At 39.8% G+C, this 11,613-nt stretch overlaps 1 protein-coding gene across 2 annotated transcripts; it reads right to left on the bottom strand.

Moving 5' to 3' along the window:
* Positions 1 to 1,262: 1,262 nt before the first annotated feature.
* mrpl3 (mitochondrial ribosomal protein L3) lies at positions 1,263 to 10,358 on the bottom strand. 2 transcript variants are annotated; one of them, XM_044335128.1, is made up of 11 exons: positions 10,139 to 10,358; positions 9,696 to 9,753; positions 8,349 to 8,530; positions 8,163 to 8,254; positions 6,645 to 6,743; positions 4,609 to 4,708; positions 4,402 to 4,462; positions 4,073 to 4,184; positions 3,853 to 3,930; positions 3,649 to 3,726; positions 1,263 to 1,510 (listed from the first exon to the last, which is right to left on the bottom strand). In XM_044335128.1, the coding sequence occupies exons 3-11, from the start codon at positions 8,443 to 8,445 to the stop codon at positions 1,361 to 1,363; spliced, it is 867 nt and encodes a 288-aa protein (XP_044191063.1). In that variant the 5' UTR covers positions 8,446 to 8,530; positions 9,696 to 9,753; positions 10,139 to 10,358; the 3' UTR covers positions 1,263 to 1,360. The 2 variants fall into 2 exon arrangements, with proteins under 2 accessions (XP_044191063.1, XP_044191062.1); XM_044335127.1 differs by lacking the exon at positions 9,696 to 9,753 and having other exon boundaries at positions 10,139 to 10,357.
* Positions 10,359 to 11,613: the final 1,255 nt, after the last annotated feature.

Consider the following 11,613-nt stretch of genomic DNA (forward strand, 5'->3'; position numbering starts at 1 on the left):
TGCTGTGCAGTGGGTCTTTAAAAGTCAGAAAAGACCACAGCTACAGAAACGAGGTTGGAGTTTGTCTTTTCTCTGCTCTGCTGCTTTAACAGGCAGCGACCCCCCCTTTTACTCCCCCCTCCCTCCCCCCTTCACTCCCCCTCCTCTCCTCTTGTCCACCCCCACAAGAGCCTGATGATGTGCAGGCTCCACAGAGCAGGACTTTCAAACGATATCATTACCATTTCAAAGAACCTGCTGCTGCCTTATGAACCTACAAGCTGTGGCATGTTATATAGAGCAGGACGCTGTTCGCCACAACCTGCACCATCACCTTGCATCTTTTTTTTTTTTTAAATCTAGTCAACTAGTTACACATTTCTGATTCTTGTTGCGTGTTGCTTCAATTAGGGGGGAAAAAAGCATTGATGCTGTGTGCATCCGCAGTTGTTTCGGGGTATCCTGTGAGGCATCACTGCTGCTTGTCAGCGTTACAAACAAAAGCCTGCTGTCAATTACATGGCAGATATAAAGCAGGGACGAACATAGAGAGAGAGAGAGAGAGAGAGGGAGTGAACAGGCCTCTGAGGATACATTTACACTAAACAGAGTCCAACACTTTGAAGGACATGATTCTCATTTGAGGAAGGGTCCACACAGTGCAGGAGGGGATCTGTCAGACCCCTAGCTTGAGGTTTTCTCATTTAAATACTGCTGAACACAAAGACACACACAGACTTAAACACCCAGCGGTTCCTGCTGCAACATTAATGTCCTCATTTATCCTCTTATGCACAAATGTCAACCTTTGTCAGCCTCCATCCCCTCCTCTCCCCTTTTAGTCGCTCTCCACTCCTTCACCGGCTCATCTCTCCCCTTCTTTTCCTGCCTTTGTATTTGCTTCCATGGCTTATAGTCCATTCATTCCTCCACCCCTACCTGCAAACCCTTTTTTCCTCCTCTGTCTGTATTCCCGTCACTGTTTCACTCGGCTTTCTGCAACTCTTTGTATCCAGCTCACCCCTCCTCCTCCTCCCTTCTCCTATCTTGTGTCCTGCATAGATATTGCACATTTCTCCACCATATCTGCCTCTCTCTCTCATTTTGTTTCATTGTCTTTTTTTCCCCCCTTTCTCTTACTGCTTGGGGATCCTCTAGTGACATCATCACTCCTACAGTTACCATGGTTTCGGGAGAAAGGGACTGTAATAACTGTTTGGAATAAACAGACAGTTTCGGTGCTTTTGTATTACTGACGAAAAAATACGAAATGTGGCTCAAGATGTTTTGAGGAATTACGCTTTATTACAGGATCCAGGTACAGTTTGCAGGTTTAGGTGTAAATGTGACGTGTGTGTGTGTGTGTGTGTGTGTTGTGTGGTCAGGTGAGGGTTAACGATGGCTCTGTGTGAACGAACAGGTTGTCATCGTAGAGGTCTTCATCAAGGTCGCCATCCTCTTCTGTGAAGTAGGTGGGGAAAGGAGGGCTGAGCAGGGTGGAGCTCCTGGTCGGCAGCGTAGTGTCCCTCACCTGGAACACACACATAAACACACATAATAAGTGATGCTGAGAGGCAGAAGTCAACTTCACTGCTGTAACCAATCCCCAAAATAAAAGGGTCAGAACATGTAAGCGTGACTGTGCATGTGCTCGAGTTACTGAACTAGAACACGTTTTGCTCGGCTCTCATTTGAAAGGAGGAGAGGCTTGTTTTGGTTTGGGGGTGAGGATTAACAGGTGGGTCAAAGGCTAAGTTTTAGGGTAAGAATTTGTAAGAACACCAATTTACAAATAGAGCAACATAAAAACACACATAAACACACAGACACTAGTGCACAGTATCAGGAAATATGTGATATACTGGGCTGTGCAGCAAACATTACAGTGAGGATGTGTTGTAATAGCTGTGAGAACACACTTGTCTTAATGCTGAAACTATTTATCAAACCAAAATTTGTTGCCAACAACTTTGATAGTTTATTATCCAAAAATATCCAACCTCCCCTGGTTCCAGCTTCTCAAATGTGAGGATTTACTGCTTTTCTGTTTTATTTCATTCTAAATTGAATATCTTTGGGTTTTGGACTGTTGGTAGAAGAAAACAAGCATTTTGAAGATGTCATTTAAGGCTGAATTATTCTTTGATTAAATCATCAGTTTTCAAATATTTTGTCATGTTTCAACATTTTCTGTCAGAAAAATATTCATACAGCCCATATTAAGGAATCTACTGATAAAACCAGCCAAGTTTTTTTTTAATGTTCAGATGAATTTAGAAATGTTTTTTTTATTAAGGGACTGCAGATGAAAATTAGCTGTAAGCTAACTCTGGCACAGTTACTGGTAACATAAATGTTACCAGTTACCAGTTGATGCACATGTACATGTACATGGTTTATGCACATGTACATGGTCTATATAAAATCTCTTACAAATAAAATAAATAATATATATAAAAAAGATTAATGTTAGCGAAATATCCCTACAAGGATCAGCATTTGTTTAGTGTTCCAACATGAATCATTGTCATTCAGCTTTAGTCGTGCTCAGCCACGCCTCCCTGCAGTAGCTCTATGAACCTGGGCCTTCTCAATTGACGCCCTCACCTTCTGGATCTCTCCCCATGCTTTGCAACCCTCCCCAATTTTAACAACGCTCTCCAAACCCACCAACACTTTCAACTAATGCTCAGCTCTTAGTCTGTTAATTTTAAATGAAACTGTCTTTCTTGTTTTTTATTCTCTTTTACCACATTTGTTTGCTACTTTTAACAGTCTTTCCTTCTGCTCTGTTGTTGTGTGTAACTTCTATTTACCATTTCATTTATCTATGTAAAGTGTCTCTGAGTGCCTTTTAAAAGCGTTGTATGAATAAAATGTATTATTATATTATCTTATCTATGTCTCCCAGGGGCCCTGCCCCCCTGTTTGAGAACCACTTGGCTAAATGATTAATCAATAAACTGTGAAAATGATCAACAGATAATTTGATAATGAAAATCATAACTAGTAGCAGCCCTGGTCTTAATTTCAATAAAAAATGACTGTTCCTCATTTTGCATAGAGACATTAGAGCCATACAGAATAATAAAAACAAAGAATCACGGACAAACATTAACCTGCATTTGTACCCTTTAGTGTAATATAATCCGAAGTGCATTAAAGTATGTGTGTGTGTGTGTGTGTGCGTGTGTGTGTGTGTGTGTGGGTGTGGGTGTGGGTGTGTGTGTGTGTAAGAGAGGGCTGAGCTGGGTGAAATGCAGTCTACATTTGTATTCATTATCACTTGTCTGCAAAACAAATAATAGGCTGCGAACACACACACACACACATACATACACACACATACATACACACACAGCAAGCACAACATGCTGAGTATGGAGATGGATGCTCTTGATATTACTAACATCATTAAGGTGCATGCTCCCGTTCCCTCCCAGAAAAACACACAAACAGATGCATACAGACACACACACACACACACACACACACACACACACACTGCTGACCCAGCACAGTGCCAATGAAGATGGATCACACTGTCTTGCAGGTGTGACGGTGCTTTACAGGTGCAAGGTCACCCTTCCCTGTCACAACACTGAGCATACTGGGGTCGACCTTCGACTTAACGCTTCACTCTGAGTGTGTGTGTATGATTGTTTTTACCTTCAGTAAGCAGTTCTTGTGGCCGGGGACAGAGCCGTTAACATACAGCACATTATACTTTGTATTGACCCTCCATATCTGGAAGAGAGAGAGACGGAGAGGAGGCTGATGAAAGAATATTGAACTGAAATTGCAGTCAAGGACGAACAACTTCACAGCTACGTCTGTGTGCATGTGAATGTGTGTCCTTGTGAGAGTGTGTACCTTCAGTCCATAAGCAGTGATGTCGGTGTTGCCCATTCTACCGGGCATCTTCTTCCCTTTGAAAACTTTGGCTGGATCCTAGAGACAGATGATTAATAACACACATGCTCACGTTAATGGATTATGGGAACCCGATTTTTGTACCTCGCACGGATGAGCATCTCACTCTCTGTCTGTGTGTGTGTGTGTGTGTGTGAGTGTGTGTGTGTGTGTCTCTTACTCCTCCAGGTCCAGAAGCTCCTGGTCTACGATGAGTTTTGGTTTGGCCGTGGCTGGCTGGCTGGCCTTTAAACCCCCATCGCTTCATTACACCTTGAAAACCTTTGCCAATGCTACACACACACACAAGAAAATGCATGTGCACACATTCAGATTTAATGATGTATACATATATATATATATATATATATATATATATATATATAAATAAAGGGAAACTGATCTATCTTCAGAATATTATGCTGGAGATGAGAGAGGGCAAGAAGTAGAAAAGAAAGCCAATATGAGTGAGCGCCAGCAAGGCGGGAAAACTGGCAGAACAGAACTTACGATTTGGCTGTGACGTCCACATATTGGCCTGGACGGAAATGTGCTGCATACAGAGGAGTGCCTGAACACACAACAAACACGAATACATTAAAAACTTGGACAAAAGTTGTCGTTCTGGCCAGCATCAGATGTAGGAGTCAGCTGTGTGACCCGGCCGGTGCAGTGGATGAGTATTTCTTTAAGTGTGATGCATGTGTGTGTGTATACCTGGCTTGATGAGGGCATTGTCTGAGACTTTAAAGGTGGTGACTTTCTGTTTTGGAGGCACTCCTGCATTCCTGAATATCTCCATTTCCTTTTCAGACCTCTGTCAAGTCAGAGAGATGGAAAGAAAGAAAGAAACGTAAGGATGGAGGAGAGGAAAGAAAGTGATATAAAAGAACGAGCAGAGAGCAGCAGTTGGACTTTTGGCATTTTTAAAATTAACTGTGGGTCTGTTATGACTGTACAGGAGCCAAACACACACGCACGCACGCGCAGGCAGGCGTACGCACGCGCACTTGGCAGCGAGAGCCTCTGACATTTGCTTTCGCTCGGCTCGCTCTCATCTCAGCCCCTCTAGTCACTAAACTCTTTCTCTCCCCTTCTGTTGACGGAAAAAAATCAGCCTACCAAAGCTGCTCCTTCCAACAAACTCTGAAGCGTGATGGGGCTGTGTGAGAGGATTTCAAAACAACTCAACAAGTGAAACCCTGACACCGGCCCAAACAAGCATCCGTCAAGACTCAATGAATAAATTACACCTTAACCTTTTCGTCCTCGTTCTTTTATCTGAATATGATGGATGTAACATTTAAATTCCTCTTCATACATAATAAGAGACGCTGTTCTTAACACAAGTATCCTCAACATGTTTTGTCTTTAAAACAGGAGGAAGATAGTCAGTATGCTCACAGAACAAGCTGAAGAGTCACTCTGCTGTCTGTCACCTCAGTTTTCAGTGATCTCGGGCAAAGATGAGACCTTTGAGTTTATTACAAGCATGAAAGACGTTCTCTATATGAAGAGGGGTTGTCATTGTTGGTGGGACAAAGCTGTTATGAAATCTATTGGACCCCAGCTTAGATGAAATATACTCACTGACGGTTAGTGGGTGAGTATCATTTCCTGACTATGGACTTGTATTCATAACAGGTCTTGGTGTTGGGAGGCCTGATATGAGCTCCATGCTAAATGGGAGTGACAAAATCCAGTTACGTGCCCATAAAACTGTCACGCTGATTTGATTTTTTGCATGATTATGAAATACAGCCAGAGCTTAACTGAGCAAAAACGTGAGCGCGTGTGCAGTATGGTGTGTACAGTATGGATGAGCAATGTTTTGATTAAACTGTTAAATCATATGTGTGACATATGATTTATGTGATTTTTGTATGATCAAATGCTGTAATTCAGTACATTCAACAGTTCATAAAATCATCAGTTTCAGCTCTATTTCTAATTCATGTGATATCAATACGTATACAAGTAGTCATAATAATGTTCATTTATTTTCTCTGTTGTTCTGTTTTAATCAGAAGGTACTTTGCAGCTTTTTTGTAGAGTCAGGATCATGATGTGGAAATGTGACTGTGGCTCAGCTCTTGTGTAAACACACGACTCAGCTCGGCTGAACCAAATAAACAAGCTTAATGAAAGCCCAAAAATCTGAGGGAATTACTGTTGTCGAGTAATGCTGCCATTTTTCAAGACATTGGAAGATAAAAATAAAGCACACTTAAACGATTAAATGACATGTCTGTGCCAGGACAGCTGCTGATTACAGACACTGCGGTCCATTACAGAAAACAAAAATGATTTTACATTATTATTTCCTTTCTTTTTTCCAAAAAATTCCATATTGAGCAAGACACTTTTCCACCTCTTTTCAAAATATATAATATTTTGCTTGAAGTGAGACTATGCAACTTTTGAGAGAAAAATGAACACATTCTTCCTCTTACAAATGAAAAGTTGAATTATAAAGCAATTAAACACACAGTTTCCTAAATTTATAGTCAGTTTTACATGTTTCACATCAGCCCTCTTGTTGTTGCTTGTGCCTCTGGTGCATTTCAATTTTCTACAATTATCTTTTTAGGTTTATTACTTATTGAAAATGTAACAAATGTAATGCTTTCCTAAATGTAATTTCTCAAATAAAATTGAGCCAGACAAACTGAGCTAAATTAAAGCTAAAAGATTAGATACCATAAAATGTCAACACACTAGTATTTCTAATAACATTAACGACAATTTCTTACATGGAATGGTGATATGTTTTTTCCTCCAACAATAAGAGCGGCAGTGTGTCCATCATATTCTTCTTTAGACAGGTGCTTTATTACATGGCAGTCCTGAACCTGAAAAAAAAAACCCCACAGATGCTTGATTCAAAATCAGAAGCAACAATATAAACAGATAAGCAATTAGATGAAAGTCCCTGTTGTAAAACGTGTTAATATTAGATAACAGAGTTAATTCATGACACCTCACTATCATGATTTTTTGGCCAAATACAGTAGGATGAAATCACACATTTTGCATTTCACCATACATTGCAAATAACCCATGACACATTAGGAATGCTGTGTTACTGAACTCTACCCCTACCTTTAACAAATCTTAAATCTAACCTCTACTGTATTTATTCACTGCATTATGACACACTTTCAGTTTCCAAAGTGGTGGGAGTACTGTACTCTGGAAATGTAAAAAGTTAAATGCTCTACTTTTCATCAAGTACAGACCTAACTGTCTCAGCTGAAAAGGAAGAATGACTAAATGTGACAAAAGTCAATCAGCAGATCAGGATAGAAATTTCTGTATGGCCTTTTGAAATTAAGTCAAGTTCATGACATAAAAATGTTATTATTGACATCTGTACCGGAGCCAAACACACACATACACACACACACACACACACACACACACACACACACACACACACACACACACACACGCAGGCAGGCAGGCATACGCGCACACACACTTGGCAGCAAGCGTCTCTGACATTTGCTTTCGCTCGGCTCGCTCTCATCTCAGCCGCTCCAGTCACTCTAAACTCTCTCTCTCCCCTTCTGTTGACTGAAAATCAGCCTGCCAAATCTTCTCACGCAGACAAACTCTGCCTCTGACTGAAGCGTGATGGAGCTGTGTGTGAGGATTTCAGAACAACTTCACCTTGGACAAGTGAAACCCTGACATCGGCCCATCAGGCATCCATCAAGAGTCAATGAATAAATTACACCTTTACGTCTATCCATCCTCGTTCTTTCATCCTAAAAAGATAAATGTAACGTTTAAATTCCTCCTCATACATACTAAGAGGCACTACTCTTAACAGAACTATCCTCAACATGTTTTCTTTGAAACAGTCTACCCTCTTTGGGGGGAGATAGTAGGTAGGTTCACAGAATAGGCTGAAGAGTCAATCTGCTGTCTGTCACTTCAGTTTTCAGCGGTCTGAGATCTGTGAGCTGAATAAAACTGAATATATCCGGTTGACACATTGCTGTAAGGAAGAAATAGGTTGCTGAGGAACACTGGAGCATTGCTAAGATTAAAGCTTGCAGGTGAGATTTAAATGTGTTCAATATTTGTATTTTCCCCCACCTGCCGCTGAACAGTCCAATATATTTGATCTGACCTGCTGGTCATTTTATTATGGATGACAAACACAAACACACATTATCGTTCCTGAGGACTGTAGTTGAGGCAGTTATGACGCAACGCTAAAATGCAACAGAAAAAGCAGGCAGGTGTGCGTGTCTGTCCGTTACCTGCAGCATCGTGACTACATGTCTTTCTCCTGTTTTTGTCCAGACGGGTGCCATCCCCAACTTCACAGCTACTAACCCGACTCTTCGACTTCCTAAAAAGAAGACAGATTAAAAGGACAGTAAGAGCGAGAGCCAGTAGGAGGAGGACTTAAGATGGACACAGCTCTCTCTAATCGTGACACCTACCCTCTGTCCACTCATTTCGCGGCCAGGGTTCGTCTTTGAGTGGGTTGAGCTTTTCAGCTGTCTGTCTTCGGTATTCCTCTGCGATGCTCTTCCTCATGTACTCCTGGTTCTCGTCTGTGAGGTGTTCTTCAAACCATGTTGTGGTCTTTACTGTCCTAATACAACCCAGTGACTGGACAGGGCTGCAAGAGAAAGATGTCAACAGGTTGCAGTTATTTTCCAGTAAGATCATCACTTTCCTCAAGAATTAAGCTAATAATGGCCAGACACAGTACAAGTTTACCACATAGCATACATACATATGTAGATATCTGTTTTAGGGTTGCCACTACATTATTTTTCTTTCTGATTAATCTCACGACTCAATCAAGCGTTTATAAAAATCATGTCAATAAAAAGACAGAAATATGAAATATGCTCATCATGATTCCAAATGAGGTGACGATTTTGAATTGTCCGTTTTATCCAACAAACAGTTCCTAACCCAGAAATACTTGTTTTACAATCATATACAACAGATAGAAGAAGCAAATCCTAACATTTGAGAAGCAGGAAGCAGCAAATATTTGGCATTTCTTTGATAAATTAATTAAATTCTTATTATCAAAATTGTTCTTGATTAAATCTGACAGTTAACTTATTGGTTAATCAGCAAATCATTTCAGCCCTAATTTATTTATTTTCCTGCATGACCTACACTGACTAAAATGTAGCCCTGTTGCTTCAGATCTCATCAGTCCAGTTATTTTAGGTTTCTAAGCCGACCACATTACAAATCAAACTGCTGCTATAGTCAGTGCAGCCACAGTGATGTCCTTGCTTAGGAGTAACAGGAGGATTCACAGATGGAGTTTTAAGGCTGCACAATTAATTTAAATCATATTGAAATATGGATGAGTGCAATATCCAAATCGCAGCAGCTGCAATTTTTTGATAAAGGTGAAATGTGACAGTATAACGTTATAAATGAAGTATGCTCTGGCCTACAAATCATACATGATGGTTTGGTGCAGACCCCAGCACAAATCACTTCATCCTTATTTTACTAGTTTTTTTCCAGTTAAAATGACAATTATTGTGCAAAAATGTGTGAACTCACACTAAAATTGCAAATATTATCCCAATTGCAAAATATTGGCAATATGATTTTTTTTAACCATATCGTGTAGCCCTAGAGTTTTGACATTTTAGCTGCAAAAATGTCACTGCTCAATGTCGAGTTACAGACTGAAATCCTGGGGGACTTTGGTCATATTACGTCTAATTAGTATAAGTGTAGTCACTGCGAATGTATTATCATTTATTATTTTAAGTCCTAGTGTAGATGACTATAAGAGCATTCCTCACTTGTTGCTGTACTGTTAAAGGCACTGTGGAGTCTTTCATCAGTTATTATGCTGTGTAATTGTAATAGAAGAGGGCAATTATAACATATTAGATCTCAATTATATTCATGCGATGAAAATACTACAAAAATGCAAAAAAAACTATTAATTATTAAATCATTAGAAACCACTAATCTAGAAGAACTGCAGGAAATATGAGCAATTACATCGTAACCAATCAAAACATATCAGCTACTAACTGACGACGTCATTAATTACAAGAGCCAATTTACTTCATTACTTTTCTAATGACAACATTATAACGTTAGTGAACATTTTTTAGCAGATTTAAAGTCTCGGGTAAAGACAGAAGGGTCATTACGAAATTAAACCGGAATATCATACCAATATTTGACTAAAATAACTCAGTATAGCTACTAATGTTACTCCAGTTACGTTAGTCACCTTTCAGCTGCTGCTCGGAGAGAAATGACTCGACTTCCCCGCAGAATAAACCGACAGCTCCACGCCGCCATCCTGCTCTGTACACTACACACTTATATATATAACTTCATATATTACACACATATATATATAAAAGAACTGTATTCAGGAGGACATATGCGCAGCCATGCCTTCGTTTTCTTCCTGTTCTAAATGTCACCCTGAGTATTTCCGGTACATGACAAAAAACGTTCCGCTGCACACAGGCTCATGACAAAGGTTCCGCATACGTCTAATAGCTACAAAACACCCAACATTATGTTTACGATGATCTTGTAATATAATATAAAGCGTACCGGTGATTATGGTTTGATACACATGATCAAACAGTATTGACAAAAATAAGGTCCATTTAGTAGCTGTTCTGGAGGAGCTTTTACCATATTACATGACCTTCATCAACTGATGGAGATTTTCTATCATGATGGAACTGTAGATGTTCAAGTTTCCATTTTTCCTGATCACTTTTAGGACATTTATCCATAGTGACTTAAAAGATGAGCACCAAAGTTTATTCTTGACCTTGAAAACAGCAGTTGACAAAAGCAATCTCATACCATGTACCACTCAGGTACATGTGATGTATCTGATACATGTGTTTAAATCTAGCAATTGTCAAGTGAAAAAAGCCTTATACATTTGAAACTCCTTTTTGACAGTGGCCTGGATTAGTAGAACATACCTTGTCTAAGAATCAGTGTGCCATTTAATGATATCAAACTTTGTACCTTACAGGATTATGTGCTTTTAAAGGTTTTTAGTTTGACTTCTCCAGTCCAGTCTCCATACACGATCCTCTCAGTCTGTCTCTGTGCAACTCCTCTGATATGGAGAGTTTCTCATTGGGGAACAGATATCAGCTGGCTCATGTGCAGAATACTGATCTGACTATCGGAGACTGAGGCACGTATGGAGTGTACTCTCAGGACTGCACAACTTTGGTGCATCCTAATTAACTATATGGAGATTAGTGAAATTATTTATTCTAGCATTTTAATGTCTGTTTGGGAAATAGTCAGAAAGGGAAAGAGTAAAAGAGAGATGTTATAGATGAAGGTGCTATCTGTGTGTCTAAAGGAAGTGTGTGTGGCTGTTTGAAGTATTGTGGAGTGCTGGTTCATTCAACAATGAGGCAGGGTGAGACAATGATGTAGGATATAATTTCAGTGGATGTCTGCATGTAGACTGCATATTCAGGTGTACAGAAGGTCATGGTTTGTTATTTCTAGATTATACCTCCATACTGCATGCCTAATCAAACACACAAAGTTGTTTTTGTCACTTGGGAGGACATACATTGTTATACATATATTCCTTGAAGGCTTAACCTAACCATAATATCTACATGCCTAACCACAATTCTAACCTTAATCTTTACCAAAAATCAAGTCTTAAACCCAAAATGTAGTGGTTTACCTCTTACTTTTTGTCACCAA

This window comes from Thunnus albacares, chromosome 19, assembly GCF_914725855.1.
Source record: "Thunnus albacares chromosome 19, fThuAlb1.1, whole genome shotgun sequence".
Taxonomy (NCBI): Eukaryota; Metazoa; Chordata; class Actinopteri; order Scombriformes; family Scombridae; genus Thunnus; species Thunnus albacares.

What these genes read in the sequence shown, in the direction of transcription:
- mrpl3 (XM_044335127.1), bottom strand. Translation starts at nt 10,209, where the DNA reads ATGGCGGCGTGGAGCTGTCGGTTTATTCTGCGGGGAAGTCGAGTCATT. An exon ending in CAATGCCCTCATCAAGCCAG is followed by an intron (nt 4,463 to 4,608) that starts GTATACACACAC and finishes TTGTGTGTTCAG; the next exon opens with GCACTCCTCTGTATGCAGCA. An exon ending in TCACTGCTTATGGACTGAAG is followed by an intron (nt 3,727 to 3,852) that starts GTACACACTCTC and finishes TCTCTCTTCCAG; the next exon opens with ATATGGAGGGTCAATACAAA.